Source organism: Leuciscus leuciscus (genome assembly GCF_965113295.1).
Source record: "Leuciscus leuciscus genome assembly, chromosome: 7".
NCBI classification, from domain to species: domain Eukaryota; kingdom Metazoa; phylum Chordata; class Actinopteri; order Cypriniformes; family Leuciscidae; genus Leuciscus; species Leuciscus leuciscus.
In genome coordinates, this window is record NC_138731.1 from 43,013,309 (window position 1) to 43,038,760 (window position 25,452).

Genomic DNA, 25,452 nt, shown 5'->3' on the forward strand with positions numbered 1-25,452 from the left:
AGCTGTAAATCGGTCCAAATAATAGGTGATTTAATTAATGAACTCTTCAGTTGTTGTTCATTGTGTCATTAATCAAAGGTGCCGGCTGGAAATTGGCTCTGTATTGCGTCGGGACACCTTTTGGAACTGGGCTATTACTTCTGAATAGACCTTCGAATCAATTCAAGCCCTCAGAGAGTCATTTGCATCTTTCTCGTCTTGCTGTGTCTGACATTTTGAGCGGTGAAAAAAAACACAGTCTGATTGATCCAGATCAGGAGAACTAGCAGGGCGTCTCTACACCTCGGCTCACTGCTCCAGATGGGCACAAAATCTTGCCATGAAGCATATTAAGAATAATTGATGATTAATAATTATTAGGACTGTGAACTTCTATAATTTTTTATTGGGGATAAATTCATTGATATCAGCAATATCGCAATAACTATGTGGGGAAAACGCCAAATAATAAATGTTATTTTATTTTATAAATAAATTTACTTGAGGAATGTGATTTTTGGAATTTTCTCCTTTTAATATATATTTTTTATTTAATTGTCAGCATTGTGATTATTAAAGTGTAGAATTCAGAAACCCTTGTTATTAGCGACACCGGTGGCCGTTAAGTGAACTGCAGACAACAGCTTATTGCTTGTGATCGCACTCATACACATGTAACGTACAAGAGACTGAACGTGATTCAATGCCCTCATATACTCACGAAGAAGTTATTTTTTGTTCTGTTTGGAAGTAAAATTAAGTTGGAACCTTTGCAGCGATATACTGTTAACGGACATCTAGATGCCGCCCATGTGACGTTTAGATGAATATGTAAATATGTGCTGTGCTTTCCTCTCAATAACAATATAAACACACAACAAAAATGACAGCGGTGAGAAAACAGAAGTTCAGAAAGCATCTGATCATAGAGATGTGGATGTTTGCACCAGCTCTGCGATTCACCGGCATCATGTCGACAGATGAGGCCATTCAAATTACACTGTTATTATAGTTTGATTATAAAGTATATTTGAGGCTATAGACTATATATATCTGGCTATGTGAGACTATAGTTTGAATCAATCCCTTTTTGTTGCATGACACATTGATATTACAGTACAGAATGACTCTTTCGGCATTATCCTGAACATTGTATAAGCATTAGTTTCAACGGAACGGAGGAGAGGCTCTTGGGAGCGCCAGCGTCACATCCTTGGGATTTTCTCGGTGAAACCGTCCCGAGTCCTTCACGTAAAAATCATTTCGCATTTTTTCTTACATTTCTTACAAATATTTTTGTTAACTTAAATAAATCTGAAATAAACATATTTTAAATAAAACAATATAAATTTTTTTTTGACTAATATTAGAAATATAAATAACTAACTAAGATAAAATAAGTTCAAGAAATAAAATAAATGACAATCTAAAAGTGAAATAAAAATAAAGCTAAATATAAAAAGAAAGCACATAACAAAATTACTAAAAGTTCACTAACTTTAATTTACATTAGCCATTTTTAATTTGAATTCAAAATATTAATAAATACTGCAATATTATATAAACATTACTTATATGACACTGCCAGTAAAATATTTTTTGATAATTGATGTATGGAAACCTAGATGTCAGAATGTATATCAGAATAAAAAATCTGGATGTCATTTATGTCTATCTCCTGATGAATTTAAACTGCAGAAAGCTCAAATAATCAGCCGACTGTTCAAACGAGGCATAAATAAAGGATAGCCGGTGTCCGGTGAGGCGTGTGTAATGATCTCTGATGCTGCTGGTGTCTTACATTGGTTTTCCGGCGACAGCGGGAGAGATTGAGATACAAAGACACGCGCAGTTCCTTAAAGGCCTTCAGTTCGTCACCGAATCCCTCTCTGGGAAACTTCCTCAGCGCGTACTGATACCGCTGAGCCGCTTCCTTCATCTTCCCTCTCTGAGGAGAGAGAGAAAAGAGTCATCAATCACTCCTTCCAGCTGTGCAGATCATCCTGACACAAACGTCAATCTGTTAAATGTCACACACACATCATCTGCTCATTTATGCTCTGATAACAATCACTCAATATGTCATAATTTCCAGTCCCGTTTCTCCTGGATTAAAGCTCACCGCTTTGACAAGGCATGTGGAGAAAATCATTCCCATTTTTATTTTAATAAGCATTCAGACACTAATATCACATATCAGAACTCATGTCTGGAACACTAAATTATGATTGGTCAATTGTTCACCTATATCACGATAAATATCAAAATGGGCACAGAGAGAGACAAACTAATGTAATAATAAATGTACATTTAGCATTTTCAGAAGAGCTGCCCTGTCATGCAAAAATCTAAACAAGTTTGTGTTAGTAAATTGCTCAGTGCAAAGAAAGAGAAGTAATGGGAACCTGGTATTTCTTTGTTCTTTCTACATGTGTCTAATAGACATGAACAAGTTCTTTGAAAAACATCTATGACCTTTGAAACATGTCTCGTCTTCATGCTCTATGTTGACTATGGTTTCAATAATAAACATACATTTGCATAAAGCATCCATATTTATCCATGCCCATGTTGATTAGAGTATTACAAACTTAATTAATTTAAGGTACATTTAGAACAAATAAAAAATGTGTGACTAATTGCGATTAATCGCGAGTTTACTCATGACAATCATGCGATTAATCGCGATAAAAAAAAAATTGAATCGATTGACAGCCCTAATATATATATATATCAAAGGTCACATTAACCATAAATGTTCCGTCATTGACGGAATTTTTTTAGTAGTGATGAAAAAATCGGAACAGATTTTTTAATCTGTTTTTATTTAACAGTTTATTAACTTTACAGATTAATAAGGGATGATCGCGTTCACTCACGATCCGTGACAACTGTTCAATATAAAAACAAAAAAATGAGTCTTTGTTCAACTTTCTTTTCACAATAATAATAAATGCATAGCCTATGCTTGCCTTGTAAGTTTGTGAATAAAAATGAAAATGTGAATGAAAACAGAAGTTGTTTAATGTCTTATCTTTAAAATATGAAAATTAAAATGACTGGTAATAAGATTATGACGGCATTTTTCAGTAGCATTATTGGTGATAATGACCTTCATTTATAAAAAAGATGCTATTAAACAAATAATATATTTAAAATACTGTATGCTGTGTCTACAGCAATTTGGAGCATTTAATGTAATTAATTGTAATTAATCACACCTAAAAAAATTTTTTAATCTAATAAACTCTTAAAAAGAGAGGCATTCTGGATGTTTAATTTACAGACTAGGTTTAGATGAAGATTATGATTTGTCTTGTTTCATAAGTTGTTGTTTTTTCCCGTTTCTTTTATATGGGCACAATGTTTATGAACAGCATTTCTTTTCCTGATGTGTTATTGTTCCCATTATTTATTTGCTGTTCCAGATGGAATTAAACTGGAGTCTATGAACTATTTATATGACTGTTTAAACTTAGGATCATATGTTTACCTTTTTCCTTTTCTTTTTTCTGATGTGTAATTGTTCCAACATTGTTTGTAATCATCCACTGTTTCAGATGGACTTAAACTGGAGTCTGAGGACTGATTATTTGATTGTTTAATCATGATCACTTTGAAGACCTGCAGCCGAAACGTTTGTCAACTTTATCTACTATCTATAATAAAAGAAAAACTTGAACCTTATACAGCAGGTTTCCTTCCTCCATGAGCTTCTGCAGGAGGATGATGAGGATGTCGGGTTTGGAGGTCGCCATCGCCCAGGCTGCGTTACCTTGGATACAGAGAGAGAGAGAGAGAGAGAGAGAGAGAGAGAGAGAGAGAGAGAGAGAGAGAGAGGGAGAGGTGGTCCGTTACATCAAACCGCTCTTTAAAAACACAGCTTAGGAGAAGAATGTAACTGGCGTGAAATAAAGTTACCTAAAGAGTGTACCTGTTCGATCATAAGGTGACGTTCTGTAGCCTGATGATGGTTTTAGTGAAAGCAGTTAAAAGAGAGAAGAATGAAAAACAGCAGAAAGAGACATGCAAAGAGAAAATACAGCATCACACATTCACCTCAGACGAGACAGAGCGTCTCTTTCACATTCACACCAACACCACATGTTTCCACTGAAGAACACTGGACCACAAACACTGGCTAAATAACATAAATCAGGGATAAATCCCAAGCTAAGGTTCATGAGGGAACTGCAGGGCGCTTATGGAAAGCTAATAATTCATCTTTTTTTTAAAATAAAACCCATCAAAATAAAACACAAAAAAATATGAAATATTTCATTTGTTTACCTGCATGTCATGTGACCATTAACTGATATCAGAGAACTGTGAACATGTGAATGTGATGTTAAAATACTGAAATATTATCCGAAAATATCAGGGGAACTTAACATGTAAAAAGCGCCTTTGACGGACACTACGGACACACCAATAAGGATTACGATTAAATAAAGGTTTATATAATAATAATGTTGCACCAAACTTTAAACTTTGCTTAAAAATGAGCAGGCTAGCATTTAAACCATCGTGTTGTTCCTGGTTTTAATTGACATTTAAGATAGATCAACTTTGATCTTGTTGCTCAATTACTTTAAACTCTGAAAGTAAAACGCTCCATTATTTAAATCTCAGTTAGGGATTAACTTCAAATTTACAGGTCAGGAGGTTCAATTTTAACACCGTTGCGGTTTAATTACAAAAACGAATCAATCATGACAGACAAAATTACTCAGATGAAGGTTTTAATCACAGATTAGAATTTTAATCCCTGATTTGTTAATCTGTGTTTAAAATTAAGTGATGCAACACATCTTGAATTAAAATAAATATGAGATTAACAAATCCTTAATTAGCTCTAAATTTATAATCCGTATTGCTGCAACCCATTATTTTATATTTACTATATTATGACTCATTATATTTTATTCTATGCTGGAAACTTTACTTTCCACTTTATTTTCATTAGAACGGCCCGTTTTCACTGTTGCACAGCATTTAATCATCACAATATATCCACAATACATCGCTAGCTTTAATCTAAATTGCTATCACAACGCGTTAGCATTTCGCTAGCCTGTTAACCTGCCATCCGTGCTTACCGTTTTTTTTTCTCTCTCGCGCGCGCATACGTCTTTTACGAGTCCATCAAACGACTGTGGTGAGTCGGATCGGTCAACAAACACGGTGAGTCATGTCATCTCCTGTTGTTGTCACTTGCACTCCCTGCCACATGTGTATCATAGCATTCTCTGTCAGCGGTGAGGGCTTCACATGTGATAAACGCAGGGAGATAGTCAGGCTGACGGAGAAGATTTCAGAAACAGAGATGCGCATCCAAACTTTAATCAAGGATAGTAAGAATGCAAGGGCTTTAGATACTGCTTTGGACGCGACTAGCTTAGTCAACTCTAAATAATAATGATAAAATGTAAATGATAAAAACCATTAGCATTTGTGCTGACTACTGTATACAGGCCACCAGGGCACCATACAGACTTTATCAAAGAATTTGCTCATTTTCTTTAGTACTGGCTAAAGTACTGGCTGCAGATAAAGTACTAATTGTTGGTGATTTTAACATCCATGTAGATAATGAAAAAGATGCATTGGGATTGGCATTTACAGACATTCTGAACTCTATTGGAGTTAGACAACACGTGTCAGGACCCACTCATATTGTCGTAATCATACTCTAGATCTAATATTATCACATGGAATCAATGTTGATGCTGTTAAAATTCTGTAGCAGAGCGATGACATCTTATTTATTAATTAAATCAGCTCAAGTCAGTGGAAACACGGCAACACACACACACACACACACAGGTCTGTGATGCAAGAGCTTCAGGAGGAAAGATGTGATTGACTAATAAATATCACAAGCTCATGTTACTGATGATAGTGGCCTATTGACAAATGGTCCATTTCAGTGAATCAATTCAAAACTGTGACTCAATAAAAAAAGGTGCCTTGATTCTATTTGCTGTATTTTACTTCTTTCGATTATGACTGAAAAAAAACCCCATCACAGTTTTTCATTTCAAAGCAAAATGTATCATTATCATCCAGTCGAAGTGCAGATCTCACCTAGTTTGGCTCCTTTCTTCAGTAAAGTCAGCACAACAGAGGTGTTTCTGCAGCCGATGGCTCGATCCAGCGGCCTCATGCCACTGTAGTCCACATGCTCGATCACAGCACCCTTCTCAACCAGATAATGAACCTGCAAAAACACACGCTTCAGATCATTACTGTCAACCTGTGGCTGGGATGTTGTGTTAGAATGACAGCGGAATTTCATTACTTCAATACAAGTTTCATGAAAATTTGGGGTTAGGCCGGTGACACACTGGTTGCATGGCGTGAGTGTTGCGTGTCAGCTGCGTGGCATTTTCTCTGTCTTTGCACACCAGGAACGTGTCTGACGCGGCGCTGCTGCTGATAGGTGACATATGATAAGCCTCATTTGGTGATATATTCGACATATGGGGAGAGAGTTGTGGAAGGCCTATACTTCATGTTAAACATAAATATATAGCAGCAAAGACAACGTCGGCAGTATTGACGGAAAAATAGGCTACAGAATATTTCGTTCTTGACAGGTGCAATATTTGAAAATTGATAATATTTTTTGAATTACAATTATATCCGCATTTATGTCAAAACCTAGAGACTTTCATAATTTTCATAATTTTTTAAAATAAATTAACACTTTTATTCAGCGAGAATGTATTAAATTCGACAAAAGTGACGGTAAAAATCTATTTGAAATAAATGCTGTTCTTTTGAATGTTCTATTTTTCAAAGAATCCTAAAAAAGTCAGTGTTTCCATAAAAATATAAAGCAGTACAACTGTATTCAACATTGATAATAATAATAATAAATATCAGCATATTAGAATGATTTCTGAAGGATCATGTGACACTGAAGACTGGAGTAATGATGCTGAAAATTCAGCTTTGATCACAGGAATAGATTTTAAAATATATTCACATAGAAAGCAATTATTTTTAATTGGAATAATATTTCACAATATTACAGTTTTTACTGTAAATTTGATCAAATGAATGCAGCCTAGGTGAGCAGAAGAGACTTCGGTAACACTTTATTTTACAGTGTCCTTGTTACATATGTTACATGTACTTCCCATAGTAATAACAGTAAATTATGCATAATTACATGCAACTAACCCTCAATCTAATCCTACCCTAACCCTATAGTAAGTACATGTAGTTGCTTAATATTACTCAGTACTTAAATATATAATTACACTGTAACAATGACACCTTAAAATAAAGTGTAACCGAGACTTCTTTCAAAAACACGAAAAAATCTTGCCAACCTAAACTTTTGAATGGTAGTTTATAAATAATTACCTCTTTTATTTTGACTAATTATGGCTATTTATTCCCCAACGTGTCTAATTTTTTCCCCCTCAACTGATTGCACACATCTCACAATAGTAAAACCAATTGTTATCCATCAAAACAGATTTTAGTTTCACCAAACAGCACCACATTGTCAGATAACTTTACCTTCAAATCATATTGTAATTCTGCCTCCTTTTCAATCCAATTCAAAATCTGTTTTCTCTCATAATCTGATGCATCAGTCCTGCGACTTCACACAACCGTATCTCGCATGAAAAAGAGGTTCATGAGCTTTAATCACAGCTCTACAATATGTTATTCACTTACGATGTCTGCGTCTCCGTAGAAGGCTGCCAGGTCCAGCGGTGTGCGTCCATTCTTGTCTGAGTGGTCGATAACTGCACCCTTTTCCACCAAAAACTGAACGACGTTCTTGTGTCCTTTTAAACATGCCCAGCTGAGGGGAGTTAACCCTTCCTTATCCACCGACGCTAAAGAGGCTCCTGGGAAAAGCAGAGGATGTTCGTTTGACCTCTTGCTGGAAACTTGCCACTTTATCTCAACAACGGACTTTCAAACAACAGGTTTGCTCTTATACTTTTTTTGCAACATCGACACTGTTTCTGAATGGAACTGAATCAAAATTGAACTGACTCAAGCTGACTGTCGTCTTCTGTCTTTATCGCTGAATTGAACTTGTTTCATAATTGATGAACTGGAGTTATTGAACTGAACTGAATCAACACTGAATAATGACTCTATTGTCTTTTTAGAGCTGCTTTACATCAGAATGTGAATTTGTCTCATGAAGTTTGCAGCATTGACTCTGTTATTTCTAGGGCTGCTCCTGAGTAAAGAATTTTCTAGTCGACTAGCAGTCATTCATTTCAGTCATATTATGATATTCATTTAATTAATTAAATATATATTGGTGGTGGCATTGAAAAATGGTTTGAGTTTCAGGAAAAAGAAAGAATATTATAGATACTGCTTAAATTGTTCTGCATCACGATCTCGATTCAAACACCTTCTATTGAACCTTTGACAAAATCACACTGAAACATTCAGATGTGTGTTTGTCATCATGTCGAAGTGATTATAACGACAGCTTCAGTGATTATAAAAAAAGAAATTCAGTCACAATTTGAAGAAAATTTTTTGCTTTTCATGAGACTTTGTGACTTACTTCTTTTTCAAATTTCATGTCCTTTTTTAAAATATATATATAAAAGTGTTTGTTCGCCACAACGACTACATCTTCATACTTTTAGTTTTACAAATCATCACATTGAAAATGGGATAATATTTAAAGCTATGAAGTACTGGAAAAAGTGAAGCACTTGAAGTTGCAAGGCAACTTAAAAGGCAGCAATTGCAAAAGATTATGCGGCTCCACTTTATTTCAATAGTCCACTTTAGACGTTCTACTAACTATAAAGCCCCTTTCACACAGCGCGTTGATCCTGGGAAATTGCCATAAATTGCTATAGTGCCTTCTGTGTGAACGCAAACACGTCCTGGGATTGATGCCGGGATGGGGACCTAGTAACATTGCCGGGATCAGTTCCGGAACGCGTCCTGTGTGAACAAAAGCCAGGGCCAATGCCGTAAGGGGTGTGTCGTAGTGATGACGCACGTGCCATCACGCGCCTTTCTACAACCTATGCTTCAGCATATGGAGAACGAGCCACTCGGCAAACCCAGTGGCGCTACTGGGAAGTATGGACTCGTCTTCGTGTAGAAATGATGAAGAGTTATCAGCAGAACTGACATCTGACAGGAGTTATCACATCCTGACGTCACGTGTCTTTACGGGATGTGTGTGAACGCACTCACAGATTCTGGACAATCACTGGCAGTGTGAATGAACCCAAATCAAACAATCCCGGGATTCCGTGTATTTTCCGGAATCTCGGTGTGAAAGGGGCTTAAGTAACTTTGCAACTACATGTCAACTAACTCTCATTAGAGTATTAGTAGACTGTCAGGTTATGGTTAGGTGTTAGGGTTCGGGTTAGGAGAATAAGTTGCCAAGTTATTTATAGTCAGTAGAATGTCTGTTAGAGGATCATCAGAATAAAGTGTTAGCAGATATTAAGCACAGTCTACTAATACTCTAATGTGAGTTAGTTGACATGTAGTTGCAAATTACTTTTAGTCAGTAGAATGTCTAAAGTGGACTATCAAAATAAAGTGTTACCGATTATCAAAAAAGTTCCGAGTGCATTAGATAACTCACCTTTAGACAAGAGGAAATCGGCCGTGCTGAGATGCCCCTCGCACGCGGCCACCATCAGCAGTGTGCGGCCCTGTTTGTCACTTACATTCACATCCGCCCCATGTTGCAGCAACAGATCTGCAATCTGCAAGATATATAAATATAAATATTAATATTCAGTACTGCTGTTTCTGTGAGTTCAGGGGCCGGTTTCACAAAGATAGACTTTGACTATGGCTTAGATATAGTAGATAGTCAGACTTCAGATAGACATCTAAATCAGACCGTTGCACAAAGCACTTAAGACTCTTGACTATCTTAAGTAGGACTACACTGCAATGCATTCTGGGTAAAATAAGACACTTTTCAAAACAAAAAAACATGGCGGATCGAGTAAGCGCATTCAACCGCTCAGTGCAGTTTACCCCAGCGGAAAATATGTGTTTGTTGGAGGAGTATAACAGTTACAAGGACATTTTACTTGGGAAATTTAGCAGAGAATATAGAAACAAGAAGAAATCTTTAAATGATGAGCCATTTTCCCTTTTCTTTTGGCTGTTTGTAATGTAACTGATTGTTACTGCTGGTTGCCAAGGTAACAGAGTCTTAGACCTAAGTTAGCCTGGGGGGAAGGTGTCTAATGTTTTTGGTCTAAATTAAGTCAGTCTTTATTTTTGTGAAACAGTCTAACTTGCATTAGAGTCTAGTCTATGAGCACATTTTAGACTAGTCTAACACTATAGACCGGTCTAAAATAGCTTTGTGAAACCGTCCCCAGGTGTTTTGCAGCGTCCCACCTGCCAGTGTCCCTGTCGAACTGCGCAGAACAGGGCACACGCTCCTCTCCTGTTCACCTGCTGAACCTGCGCCCCCCGCTCCAACAGGAACTCACACACCTCCAGCTTCCCCCGTCCTGCAGCCGCAGTCAGACCTGCGGGCATTCGGTATATCGTTAACAAAAAAAAAAAAAAAAATGTATTATAATATAAATAAAATAAAAATTGCTGAAATAAAAGCATTTAAAATGACAACATTTATCATTTTCATTCTAAAATAACTAAAACTAAGAACTACAACGTACTAAAAACTGTACTGACATATATTTTAAAAACAAAATGAAAACACAAAATTACAAATGAAAATATACAATTAAATCCAATGAACAAAAACGAACAGTAGAACATCATCGATATTAAAATAACAGAAATGCAAAAAGTTACACACTATTTTAATTTATTATTAAATAAATAGTGGTGCATATAATTCATGTTGTAGTATTTGGGGGAAGTTCTATATAAATACATATAAATTAAATGGTAACACTTTACAATAAGGTTTCATTAGTTAACAACTTTAGTTAACAGAAAAATGAACAATACTTCTACAGCATTTACTAATCTTTACTTCATCATTTTCTAATACATTATTAAAATCAAATGTTAATGCATTAGTTAATGCACTGTGAACTAACATGAACAAACAATGAACAGCTGGATATTTATTAACTAACATTAACAAAGATGAATAAATACTGTAATGTATTGCTCATTGTTAGTTCATATTAGTTACTACATTAATGTTAACAATCATTAATCAATTAAATAAAATAACATTTAATTAATTATATATAAATAATAGTAATAATAATATAAAACGAAATGTCAAAATACAAAAGTAGAATCTAGTAATTAAAGTAGAATCTGCAATTAAAATCATTCTAAGACAACATGAAGAGCATAATTGTATTTAGTTTATGGTTCCAAGCTATATAATCTATACTTGATGCATTAATATTCAATGTGCATTATATGTGTGTGTTAATCTGCATTTTACAGTTTAGCACATCTGGACTTATCAGGATTCCAGAACTGATGACAGTATTACAAAAGAATAATTATAGTAATATTTAAATGGATAGTAAATGCTTGAGCAAGAGAATCAGAAGAGATCACTCATAGATCATTAATTAGAGCACAGTCTCTCTCCTTATAACGAACAGACTGTGTTCTGGAAGCTTCTCTCTGGCCAGAACATTCATGTCGGGTCTGACGGGCTCGTCTAGGACACCAGGACAGATGGTCACATGACTAACAGCTCTCTGCAGTCTGAGTGAGATTAAAGGACCGGGACTCTACACATCCACACAGCCGGAGTGACAGCGTCCATTTGGAGAAGACGCCTGTGCCATTAGTGATGTCTTCAAGAATCACAACATCCATCCGTACCGAAGAGTGACGCTTTTATTCAGAAGCAGAAAGATGGAGTGATGCAGAAATACAGAGAGGGACGCATCATAAACTAATCCAGAACATGTCATAAAGGGCTTTTTATTGCTCTGGTGTTTCAGGATCAAAATTAAAGTGTTACTCTAAGGCCGTGTGTCCACCAAAGCGTTTTTATCCAGCTGAAACACCTAGCTATGAGCGCTTGAGAGCGTTTTGGCAGCGCAGCATTTTTTTCAGTTGAGACGCTTCGCTTGTTATGATACGGAATATCCGCGAAAGTGTTACTAGTGTCTCATTTCACACATATTTTGTTTCTGTGTCGATTCTATATTAAAATGTCGATACAATGTAACGTATTTTCTCTGGCTCTTTTTTTAAATGATTTTGTTCCATTATTATGCTTGTTGTCATGACGACTGTTGACGTTGTACAAGCAGAATGTGGCGGTTGGTCGGTGTGGTATTAGTCCCGCCTCTCCTCCACTGTGATTGGATGGTTGGGTGAAAAGTGGCAGTGATGAACATTCTTCAACTTTCGGCGACCTGTAAAAAATGCTCAGCACCTTGTTACGCTCAAGGTGATTTAAATAAGTGGCGAAAACAATTGAAAAAATACGCCAGCCGCGTGAAAAAAACTCTTTGGTGGACACACGGCCTAACAGTATTCACACTGATCTCAGCGAGCCGAGGGTAAATCAGTTGATCTGGTCATGGTGTTTCGGTCGTCTTTAACTCCAGGCGTGTTTCAGCAGACCTGCGAGCTCATATACTTCATTATTTGCTGCTCGAGAAACAAACCAGACAGAAAGAAGCCAGAAAGCTGTCTTTTTATATCCACAAACACCACAACAAACAACAGTGAACTTTCACACGGATCAAGAACATGTCATGCGTGACAAACGAAAACCCACATTTTTTTTAATTTTGTTTGAAGAAAATCAAGCCTACTTTTTACAACCATAATGCAATTTTACATTTTCATTACATTATTGTGATTACAGTTCAGCACATTTAAGCAGGGTTCAAGCCAAACGGCTTCACTGTGGACGTCCCACCTGGGACTGAGACACCGCATCTGCTACCCTGAGCTGTCCCACACAATCCCCCACAATGCAACTGTATAAACAGTGGGAATCTGCAGTCTGGATCACACACAGCATATCTGACACACATCAAAGGGCTCAAATCATGAGGAATCAAAATCTCTTTGATCTTTCGTGATAAAAGAGTTCATTGTGCTGTGAAACACACCGCAACTTTCACAACTCAAAAGTTGTTCCACATTAAAAAAGATGACAGAAATCTATCTATCTATCTATCTATCTATCTATCTATCTATCTATCTATCTATCTATCTATCTATCTATCTATCTATCTATCTATCTATCTATCTATCCATCCATCATATCTGTCCGTCGGTCTGCCTTTACAACTACCCAGAACATATAGCAACCACTATGAAATGCTCTAGCAATCACTTAAACATGCCAATAATGCCTTAGCAAATACCCAAAACATTTTAGCAGCTGCCTAGCAATGCCCTAGCAACCACTCAAATACTGTAATACCCTATCATTCATTTAGCACCCTAGATAGTGCAACTTCTGATGACAACACTGTAAATTATCATTGACATTTGCTCACACATTAACAACAGCAGAATCCATCCTGTGCTGTTAAATCTGTCTGTATATACATTTAGTCTTAGAATTTTCATCAAAGATAACTAACATGATTATTGATATACATTTCTTGATATAAAATGCTGTGAAAACAGATAAAACTACAATTAATGAACACCTTCTTCGATTGATGCAGCAATGTGAAGAGATTCATGCTCATTTGCATAAGGAAATGCTTCAAACGAGTCAAACGAGGACGACTCTCCGTCTATCATAATGTTTTCAGCATTAAGCAGGACTGCAATTTCAACCACGTAGAAACTCAATTACTGTATGGCCTTGATAAACAGCAACACATAAACAAAAGCCCAGCAAACAGAAAAGTTCACTCAGGGAAACACTCATTTCAACAGGAGTTGTTCCTAAAGCCTTTTATAATGCATCTGCTGAATCCGGAGCGCTCGAAAGGGAGAACACAAGAGAAATGTGTGTCTGGAGGTCCTGCTTCAAGGCGGTCTGATAATGGAAGTGACCTTCATCTCAGCTCTGTTTGTTAGTGGGATTGTGTGGACAGAGGTTTGATCCTGGTCTGAAGATTAAAGAACACAAGAGCACTCAGAAGAAATGAACATCTCTGGTCTTCTGGTGCTGAACGGCAGGTAGTATCGGTCTTGAGACTGTCTTTTTTTATGGAGGATGATTTCAAAGAAATTAATTCATTTTATTTTGTGTATAAAAATATATATATATAAAAAAAAGGCTTCCCACTGTATTTCCATTATTTTTCTGTCATTGTTGACTATTGGTCTTTAAAAATATATATATTGTATAGGTATTACACAGACAAAAGAGCAATCTCTAAAGCTAATAGATATTTATATAAGATTTCATTCATTTTCATGACTTTTACAGGCCTGGAAATTAATAATAAATGAATGAATTTATTCATTATTATAAAATATAAAAATATAAGAAAATATATTTAATTATTCCCCAATGATTTTTCAGGCCTGGAAATAAAAATATATAAATAAATAAACAAACAAATAAATAAATACAAATAATTTAAATACAAATAAAAAAGGATAAATAAAATAAAAATAAATAATTTATATCTCATTTTAAATTATATTTAAATTAATATTTAATTTAATTAAGTTAAAAAAAATATATATAAATAATACAAAATAATCTTAAAAAAACAGACACTTTATTTACCTAACTATTGGTTTCTTGTTATGCTAGTTTTTTTATTTATTTTTATTTTATTTTTCCCCCCACACCCTTCTGGTGTTACCGCTGTGATCGGTTTGGAACACCATTATTTTATGTATCAGGGATATTTATCTGTGACTACAGGTGAAACTCGAAAAATTGGAATATCGTGCAAAAGTTCATTTATTTCAGTAATTCAACTTAAAAGTTGAAACTAATATATTATATAGAAAGTAAGATATCTCAAGCCTTTATTTGTTATCATTTTGATGATTATGGCTTACAGCTTATGCAAACACCAAATTCAAAATATCAGAAATGTTGAAAATGTTCATAAGCTGTAAGCCATAATCATCAAAATTATAACAAATAAAGGCTTGAAATATCTCACTTTGCATGTAATTTTCTATATAATATATTAGTTTCACCTTTTAAGTTGAATTACTGAAATAAATTAACTTTTGCACGATATTCAAATTTTTCGAGTTTCACCTGTAGAATTCCCTTATTTTTATACATTTGATATAGCGTGCTATTGTTTCCTTTTTGGACCTTTAATCAGAAAAACAAATGTCATATTAGAAAACTAAACAAAGTTTATTTATAAAAAATTTACACCACCTCAACTTTAGTGTTAATATACTGTACAAGCCAAAGGAAAACCCATGTTAATTGAGAAAGTGTCTGGTTTCAGGTCTTCAGAGGTGAACGGCTGCCTGGGGAAAGAGCTGTGATGCTTTAACACTCTTATCTGCTGAATCTCTGTTTGGGTTCAATATCTCACGTCCCTGTAGAGTTTAAAAGTCCTCCTGTAGTCTGTTGACTTCCTCAATGCACACACACACACACACACACACACACACACACACACACACACACACACACACACACACACACACACCACAAACACACACATACATGAAGCTGAGATATGCATGTTTCTATGTGGCCTCATGTTACGACAAATCAAAATCTCCTTGATCTCTTGAGAAAGAAAAGACATCCTTGTACTAAGAAACATCCTGCAACTTTTTATCTCATACTGTATCTCAAAAATAATAATAATAATCTCACCAGTGAAAACAGAGCATTCACTGAAACTAAACTATAAAACTTGCAGTGTGCTACTTTCAGACACCCGATGGATGAGTGAATTTCAACACGATCACCCACATTTGCACGTCACGGGTGTATACTTTGAATGCAATGCAAGTCTCTTTTTAGATAAAGAATCTTCCAAATGCATAAATATGAATGTTAAAGACACAGCAGCAAAAATAAGCCTTTTAATAAGGGTCAAAGAGAGGATGCAAAACACTTCAGTGACATCATGACACATCATGTTTTGAGCAAAGTGGGATCTAAGTGGACCTCAGGAACAATACAATTAAATAAAAATGCATTCTAAAAGGCCATTAAAGTGATGTCCTGCTGTTGAATACATGCGCCTTTAAAGGGCCAAAACACAGCTGGTTTTGAAGGGTCAGAGGGAAGGGAAGGGATTTCTCCCTTCATCTGAATAGCTGAACATGTTCTTGTTCTTATTATTGTTAAATATATATGCAAAAATGAACGTACCTGTTTCTCCCCACAGTGTGTCATGGGTATCAATCTGCACCGCCAGTTCATTATTCAACATCAACAAGCCTTCCAGCACCTGTCAAAACACCATCTCACAATAAATCAAACGCAATACTGGAACAACACAGCAGACAAAGACTCTGAAACGTCCCCAGTGGGCAGCATGCAAGACTTAGGGACTTAGAAAGGGCATATGAGAGGAAAAATGGGCTTTTGTGAAGTTACTCTCCAGTGTCTGGAATTGTGTTTTTTTTTAAGTGTTTTTGTTTAAATCAATTCTTTGAATCAGAAATCATTCATAAGAAATTAATATTTGTAATTAAAATAATGCAAACTACAGTTTCATGCAAGCTCTACTTCTTCTTCAATTTACACGCTACTGGGAAGATTTTTGGAATAAGTTTATTGGGGATCTTAACTGCAACCATGAAACAATCTGGGTTGAGCAACAGGAAGTTAACTGAACAAGCGCTGATGCGGTCTCAGTCTCAACACAAAATAAAACACACAAGAGCTGAAGGTTAAAGGCTCAAACAGCTGGACATTAGAGACCGGTCTGTTGCTATGGCTGATCTACATCTATACGATTTATTCTACTTCAAGGTCTTGTGTGCACACACACACATTCATATAAGTGTGTACTATGCACAATAGTTGACGTACTCTTGTGGCATGGTTTCAAAGAGGTCCTATTAAGCTTTTCTGCATCTTTTTTCAGTTTTCTTTAGTGTGCAATGTCGTTGTTTGTCTATGTGGGATAAAATGTGGATCATTTATGATTTCTGTAACAAAATGCATTCAATGACCACTTCTTTCAAATTACACAAATTCTCTCTTTTCTCACTTCGAAAACAAACCTTGATGTACCGACAGGCCAATTTTCACATGCTCACAAACTCTTTTCAAAACTGTTATACTTAAAGTTCAAAACCTAACATAATATAAAACTGAATAAGACAGCAATCTGCTATATTTCTATAGTAATAATAACCCATTGCAATATATTCAAAATCTAAAAAATGAAATGCTATCAAAAAAAGATATAGCCGAACACCAATACAGGCGTTAGTCTTATAATTTCATTACCATCTACACGAAAACATGGACCATGTGACATTTACTGCAGTTACTGAGTGTGATTCTTGTTTTACTGCCTGTTTGTTAGTGTTTTTAGGTCCTTGTTTTATAAGTGACAGTGTGTTTGCTGGATAACATTTGTTAGTGTTATGGAAGAATGAGTGGATTTGAGATGTGCATGACGTGTTTTGATAGTTTTAGTGCATTTTAAATGTCAAATTAACCGCTGTGCCAAACTGAAGGTTGGTTATGAGAACTGTGTGAAGAAGAGTTTTGAAAAAGTGACCCAAGTACTGTGAAATTGATCTTATTGATTGTAAAAAAAAAACTAAAAAAAAACTGACACCATCAGATTGAGCTGCTTTTTGGCAGAATCAAATGTGTTTCATAATTGACGAATTTTGCAACATCTTCAGTTATTAAACTGAAGTGAATCAACATTGAACCGACTTGAGCTGAATCACTACACTATTGCCTTTTTAGAATTTGAATTTGTCTCATATTTGATGAAGTTTGCATTATTGATTCTGTTTTTTTAACTGTGAAGCTGCTTTGAAACAATCTGTATTGTATAAAGCGCTATAGAAATAAAGCTGACTTGACAAATGGTGAGATATTCATAAAGGCAAAAAATGCCCCTGTAATGAATTCCTCTGGGTTTTTTATATCCAACATTTGACATTTATTTTAATATTGTAAGTTTTATTAGGGGTTTAGTGTGGTTGTTTTTGCAGACACTACTGTCAGATAGCTAGTTGAATGTTTAGCTAATATAAAGTGTGTAAAAAAAAAAAAAATCAGCTCTGAAAACACTTATTGTGAAGAAAATATCCACAACAACTCCCAAACAGTGAATAAATCAATATCTACTGCTATGGTTGACAACAGAGTAATCAAAATGATACTGTATTATAACCGATAATTTACCGTGTTATGAGATCTTCTGCATTATTTACATTTACGTTTGATGCCGATTTGATTTTATATGTACCAGCTGTAGTTGTTCAGTAGCAACTAGTGTAGTTGAGCATTTATTAATTATTTTTATTAAATAAATGACTCAAGTGAAGCATTTGACACAAAATGGGCGACACACTGTGCGTTTTTAAGTGGTTAGAAAAACAAATTGCCCTCATAAAAGGCAGAAATGCATCTTAATAGCATCTAAAAAGTTTTGCCATGGCACGTGTGTGTGTGTGTGTGTGTGTGTGTGTGTGTGTGTGTGTGTGTGTGTGTGTGATCTCACATGAATGTGTCCCATACTGCAGGCCGCTATGAACCCCTGCTGCAGGGCTTTGTTCTTCAGGCTCAGGTCATGTTGACCCTCACTGCTCCAGCTCAGCTCCAGCAGACACTCGATGACCTCTGAATGACCCCGCAGGGCTGCATGCACCAGCGCACACTGGCCACTCTTGTCCACGTGATCCACCTGACCACAAACGCCATGTGTAAATTAATCAATACGCATGTAACATGAATATATGCATCTCACAGATAAGTCTCAGGTTAGCGGTTTCGATTAAGAGTCAATCAAAGAGAGATCAAAAACATTTATATATTTTTATTTCTTGTATTTCGCATCTTCTCTAACTTGCTTCCTAATCTAGTTCTCTAATAAATCTGCCATTGTATTTTACAAAAAAGTTTGGCTCTTTGGCATATTGCTTTTTAACTCGCTTTGGATAAAAACATCTTCTAAATTCATAAATGCAAAGTGAAACCTGTTTACTTAACACACGGTTCTGCTGTTATTGGGAATGTTTCATTTGTGCATGTTATTTCCAATAGCAAATTTACCAATTCAACTAATCGAATGGATAAAATAAAGTCTTGCCCAAATTGAAATATCCTGATTCACTGGGTTTTTAATGACATAATAATCATATAAAAATAAATTAGATACATTACATATATATACATTATATATATATGCATTATATATATCCTTATATATATATCCTTATATATAAATATATAAAGAAGGTTGAAAGTAATGTTTTTTGTGTAAATCTGAGTGTGCATGTCTAAGTAACAACGTTATGGAGAAGAGAATTTTAATTCAGCTAATTTATGAAAGTGAAAAGTAACTTGCATAACTTAAATATTAATGACTACATATTAGGGCTGTCAAAGTTAACGCGTTAATAACGCGTTAACGCAAAATCATATTAACGGCACAAATTTTTTTAACTCGCGATTAACGCAGCGCATATTTTCTGTTTGACCCGTGGCCCAACCTCTAGTTGGAGAAATGGAGATACACAGTGTTGCCAACTTAGCGACATTGCAGACCCCTTTAGCGATTTTTCCCCTTCAACAAAGCGCCCAAACCTTATTTAGTTTCTGAGAATCTACCGGTACCGCCGGTACTGCTCTCTCAGCACGCGCGTGCATATCTATCTATCTATCTATCTATCTATCTATCTATCTATCTATCTATCTATCTATCTATCTATCTATCTATCTCTCTCTCTCTCTCTCTCTCTCTCTCTCTCTCTCTCTCTCTCTCTCTCTCTCTCTCTCTCTCTCTCTCTCTCTCTCTCTCTCTCTCTGCGTCTCGCGCGGAGGAGCAGCGCTTTAATTCAGTAAAGCACAGATATTATGTTGCTTCACTAATTTGACAAGTATAGCCGAAATCAGAGCACAGATATTGTCTTTATCTTATGTGAATTTGATTTCACCAGACGACGGCTCGATTATCAGAATTGTTGTGCAGATTAACTTAACATCTTGGAAGGGAGAGCTGGTTATCTTAATGGGTCGCGTTTCAGTCACCATTTCATATTCATTCCGTTGTTTGACAAAACAAACAGTAAAATATACCAATGAAAACAGTTTTATTGAGAATTTAGCTTCATCAAAATGGGCACAGAGAGAGACAAACTACAATGTAATAATAAATAATAAATGTACATTTAGCATTTTCAGAAGAGCTGCCCTGTCATGCAAAATCTAAACATGTTTGTGTTAGTAAATTGCTCAGTGCAAAGAAAGAGAAGTAATGGGAACCTGGTATTTTTTTGTTCTTTCTACATGTGTCTAATAGACATGAACAAGTTCTTTGAAAAACATCTATGACCTTTGAAACTCGAAATGTCTCGTCCTTATGCTCTATATTGACTATGGTTTCAATAATAAACATACATTTGCATAAAGCATCTATATTTATCCATGCCCATGTTGATTGTTGGTACATTTAGAACAAATAAAAAAATGTGCGATTAAATGCGATTAATCGTGAGTTAACTCATGACAATCATGCGATTAATCGCGATAAAAAAAAAATGTAATCGATTGACAGCCCTACTACATATACAAAGTAATGCGTTTCTTTACTCATTACATCAAAAAAGTAATCTGATTACGTAATGCACATTAATTGTAATGTGTTACTACCCCTAACACTGAAAATAAATGCATATCTATACTCTACCTTGGCTCCTCTCTTACAGAGAAGACTGACCAGCCCCAGATGACCAGCGGCCGCTGAGTAACACAAAGAGCTCATGCCGTTCTCTGAAACCACGTCCACGTTTGCTCCGAACTCCAGCAGCAGCGCGCCCATCTCCTGATGGCCCAGGTGGGACTGGACACAGAGGACCGGGGCGTTGTTCAACACCTCCGTACGATAGTTGACATTCGCTCCACCCAGCATCAGCAGACGGCTCACCTAGAGACAGATACGAGACGGTTTAGAGACTGACAAGTGATGTATGAGAGCTCAGATTGTGTTTATTATGTGTCTGAATCAAGAACTCCAAGTTTTCTTTCAGACTCTTCAACCAAATCCCTAAAATCGACTTTGATTTTCAGTCGTTCGGCGCTGTCGGTTGTCATTTATCTTCAGCCAGCCCTCATATTGTGTCTTTCTTTGTAAAACAATCCCTCATCCTGTGTTTAAAGTTCACTATGAACAAACTGCTGATTGGTAAAGCATGCTGATCACAATTCACAGACTCATTAAGAGCTCCAGCGCGAGGCGGCACATTGTGTCCCAGTCATTAATCAGCCTGGATTCTGCTTTTGATAAGCGTATGAATAACAAACGTTTAATCAGCAGCGGCTGCGCGGCCCCAGAGGCTTGAGGACGCCTGGAAATGAAATTTGTTTTATTTACCAAAACCACATGAGAATGTTTAGACTCCACCTTGAGGAATAGAGAGAGAGAGAGAGAGAGATGGAGAAGAAGAGGCGAAAGATAAATATAAAATACAGCTGCACGCAGCAATTACAGGGCCAAACTCGACTAGCATTCACTGAGAGAAATGTAAAGAATTCAAGGACGACTCATTTACATTGAGAGGAGAAAAAAAACATACATTTTACAGTTTGGTACAAGCGAGTTAGCAGGAACTGAAAACACCATATTTACTCAACTTGCAATGAAAGATTTTAAAGGTTATGAGAAAAAAACAAAACATCCACTTAATACATAAGTAAAATTTGAACTGATGGTGGCGCTAGGAGCGTTTTAGTGTGATAAATATAATGCGGTATATAATATATTAAATATGTATAGCATTAAAAATGAAACATTTTACGATTTTTTTTTTAACTTTTAAACACATTTTCCCCAGAATTAATTCTTATAACTCCTCAAATATAACCATGTACAGTTTATACAGACCCTTTAAAAAAAATGTGAATATCATGGAAAAGTTGATTTATTTCCATTATTCCATTCAAAACGTTAAACTTCCATAGATTATAGATTCAGGGCCCACAACTTAAACGATTTCAAGTATTTAGTTGTTTATTTGTACATAATTTGGGCTTCCAGCTCATAAAACCCACGAAAACAGGATTTCAAAAAATTTGAATATTACATGAAATTATACACACAGTAATTACACAGTAATTACATGGTCATTGAACCAGGTTTTGGTTATTTTGGCAGTGTGGGCAGGTGCAAATCCTGCTGGAAAATGAAGGAAGCATGAAGTGCTCTGGAAATGTCCTGGTAGACGGCTGCGTTGACTCTGGATTTAATAAAGCACAGTGGACCAAAGTCCTCTTTTCTGATGAGAGCAAATTTTGCATCTCATTTGGAAACCAAGGTCCCAGAGTCTGGAGGAAGAATGGAGAGGCACACAATCCAAGATGCTTGAAGTCCAGTGTGAAGTTTCCACAGTCTGTGTTGGTTTGGGGAGTCATGTCATCGGCTGGTGTTGGTCCACTGTGCTGTCCACTCAACGCAGCCGTCTACCAGGACATTTCCAGAGCACTTCATGCTTCCTTCAGCAGACAAGCTTTATGGAGATGCTGACTTCATTTTCCAGCAGGATTTGCACCTGCCCACACTGCCAAAATAACCAAAATCTGGTTCAAATGACCATGGTATCACTGTGTAATTACTGTGTGATTTCATGTAATATTCAAATTTTTTGAAATCCTGATTTCGTGGGTTTTATGAGCTGGAAGCCCAAATTATGTACAAATAAACAACTAAATACTTGAAATCGTTTAAGTTGTGGGCCCTGAATCTATAATCTATGGAAGTTTAACGTTTTGAATGGAATTATGGAAATAAATAAACTTTTCCATGATATTCAAATTTTTTGGAAAGGGTCTGTATCTATATATATATATACACATACACATACACACTGTTGTGCCTGAACGCGTTCATTGAACGATAGTTCATGAACTCGTTCATATTTTGGGCGAACGTGAACTGAATGTACTGTAATACTGCCTGATGAATGTTACTGTGAACTCGTTCATTCTGGTGTCTGTGAACGTCACGCTCTCTCAGTTTAACTTCGTTCAATAGGGTGCCAGATTTCTATAGAGCCTTCCAGGTGAAAACCCGTCTAAAACACACCGTGAACAGGCCTTAATATGTAGTGGAAAAAACTCCCAATCTGGCAACACCAGCCACCAGTGTCGCACCGCCGCATGCGTTATCAAAACAAAAAGCAGCACGTAGGCGACAAAGCAGCAAGGAGGCGTCGTATGATCATTTAAACGAGTTTTATGACAAGTAAACATCTTACAAAACAAGACAAATCTTACATTTCTGTGCAAACTTTGAAAGGAAAATCCGCACTTGTTGAACCTGCCTGGTATATTTTTCCAGGATTCCAGTATTCCTTTTTAGTATGTACGGAAATGGAAAATTATTCAAATTGAAAAACATTTGCACCTTAAGGACTACTGTACTGTTTTTCTTTTAATAATTCCTCATTAAAAAAGACCATTCAAGCAGCACGTTTTTCCTCATGTTAAAACTGATAAAATAATTGCTGTCTGTGATTCTATATGGGCTGTGGCAATAATTTTGAAAAATAATAGCTCGTAGCAACATATGGGAAAAAATAACTATGAACTAGTTCATTTTTGGAACTGTGAACTTAGTTCAACATTTTGAAGTATGAACTATGAGCTGAACTAGTTCATTTTAAAATTTGTGAACTGAACTTTGAAATAGTTCATGTAGAAAGTGAACTTTCCCAACACTGTATATATATAGCATTTATAGATATAATAGTATTTGTTGTATTGTCATGAAATTATGGTGTATTATAGTAATTATTCATTAAAAACTAAAAATTATTATTGCATTATTATAATTCTGATTTGTGCTTTTTTTTTATCATGAAAATGTCACAATGCAGATTTTAATGGACCTAAAACCAGTAACAGAACAACAAAAAAAAAAAAAAAAAAGAGCAGTAGAGAAAGTTCATTGCATCTGTCATTGTGAGCAATGTGTGCTTGCAGTCTATAGTGCTCAAAAGAAGACGCACTGGGAGGAAGAACCGTAAGGACGAGGACATTTAAGATGAGGATGAAAATAAAATCACTTTTGCTTTGAGCTAAAATCCATCATTCCTGCTGATAATTGCTCTGGAGTCTCAGTGCAGCGGCCGTCCTCTATTACACACACAGTCCAGCTCAGAGGAATCATCTGGACGACTTTACTTTAAATGACCTTAACTAAAATGGTTTGGTAATTACTTAAAATGTCAAGTGTCCTTTCCTACATTTATCGGTTCTCTCTTTTTATAATCTTCGCATCAGACCGATGGAGTGAAGACATGCGGACTTAATCTGACAGAGGATTTCAATGTTTGATAGATGCAGACAATCACAAGATTGTTTTGCATTCCAGCAATATGAAACTGTATTCAAATATCTCAATGTCAGTCAAAACATTCTGCTATTAAACTCAGTGATAAGAAGAGCTCATCAGTGCTCGGGTTTGTTAAATACAGTGAGTTTTGTTTAAATTAATTTACATATACACATCTATTATATAAACGCATTATTGAATAAATGAAGTGACATGCCTGAACGCTGGACTTTAGCAGTTATAATGATCATGATCATGTCTCATTATAAATGTTTGCATAAGGAGCTTTGACAGGGAAGATGAGTAGGGGGTCAAAAGTCAGAGGCAAACACTGCATTCTAATTGGCTCTCTTTGAGTCATATATACAGATACACATCAACACCAGGTATTATATGAAGAACACAACTACAAACAGTCTAAATGCATTTAAAGCTACTACACTATGTAAACATTTTTTAATAATGAGTCAATATATAATTTATGTCACTCGCCAGTGTGTGTCTCATCATATCCGTTAATAGAGAAAAGTTGCTCCGGCTGCTTTGTGTCTGGTGTGAGAGGTCAGAGGTTAGTTGAGTGTGTCTGTGTGTGTCTGGTGTGAGAGGTCAGAGGTTAGTTGAGTGTGTCTGTGTGTGTCTGGTGTGAGAGGTCAGAGGTTAGTTGAGTGTGTCTGTGTGTGTCTGTGTGTGTCTGGTGTGAGAGGTCAGAGGTTAGTTGAGTGTGTCTGTCTGTGTCTGGTGTGAGAGGTCAGAGGTTAGTTGAGTGTGTCTGTGTGTGTCTTGTGTGAGAGGTCAGAGGTTAGTTGAGTGTGTCTGTGTGTGTGTGTGTGTGTGTGTGTGTGTGTGTGTGTGTGTGGTGTGAGAGGTCAGAGGTTAGTTGAGTGTGTCTGTGTGTGTGTGTGTGTGTGTGTGTGTGTGTGTGTGTGTGGTGTGAGAGGTCAGAGGTTAGTTGAGTGTGTGTGTGTGTGTGTGTGTGTGTGTGTGTGTGTGTGTGTGTGTGTGTGTGTGTGTGTGTGTGTGTGTGTGTGTCTGGTGTGAGAGGTCAGAGGTTAGTTGAGTGTGTCTGTGTGTGTCTTGTGTGAGAGGTCAGAGG

General features: G+C 36.2%; 1 protein-coding gene and 1 long non-coding RNA gene across 2 annotated transcripts in view; one reads left to right on the forward strand and one right to left on the reverse strand.

Moving 5' to 3' along the window:
- tanc1b (tetratricopeptide repeat, ankyrin repeat and coiled-coil containing 1b) overlaps positions 1-25,452 on the reverse strand; it is a 196,495-nt gene that overhangs the window by 3,852 nt on the left and 167,191 nt on the right. The window contains exons 16-24 of the mRNA XM_082174598.1: positions 20,718-20,954; positions 18,531-18,713; positions 16,205-16,283; positions 10,363-10,496; positions 9,587-9,710; positions 7,675-7,850; positions 6,067-6,199; positions 3,663-3,754; positions 1,781-1,927 (exon numbers count right to left, since the gene is read on the reverse strand). Of these exons, the coding sequence (XP_082030724.1) occupies positions 1,781-1,927; positions 3,663-3,754; positions 6,067-6,199; positions 7,675-7,850; positions 9,587-9,710; positions 10,363-10,496; positions 16,205-16,283; positions 18,531-18,713; positions 20,718-20,954 (1,305 nt within the window). The remainder of the gene's footprint in view (positions 1-1,780; positions 1,928-3,662; positions 3,755-6,066; positions 6,200-7,674; positions 7,851-9,586; positions 9,711-10,362; positions 10,497-16,204; positions 16,284-18,530; positions 18,714-20,717; positions 20,955-25,452) is intronic.
- LOC309502441 lies at positions 1,934-3,213 on the forward strand. Its single transcript, XR_014207283.1, has 2 exons — positions 1,934-2,271; positions 2,308-3,213. It is a non-coding gene; the product is annotated as an uncharacterized lncRNA (long non-coding RNA).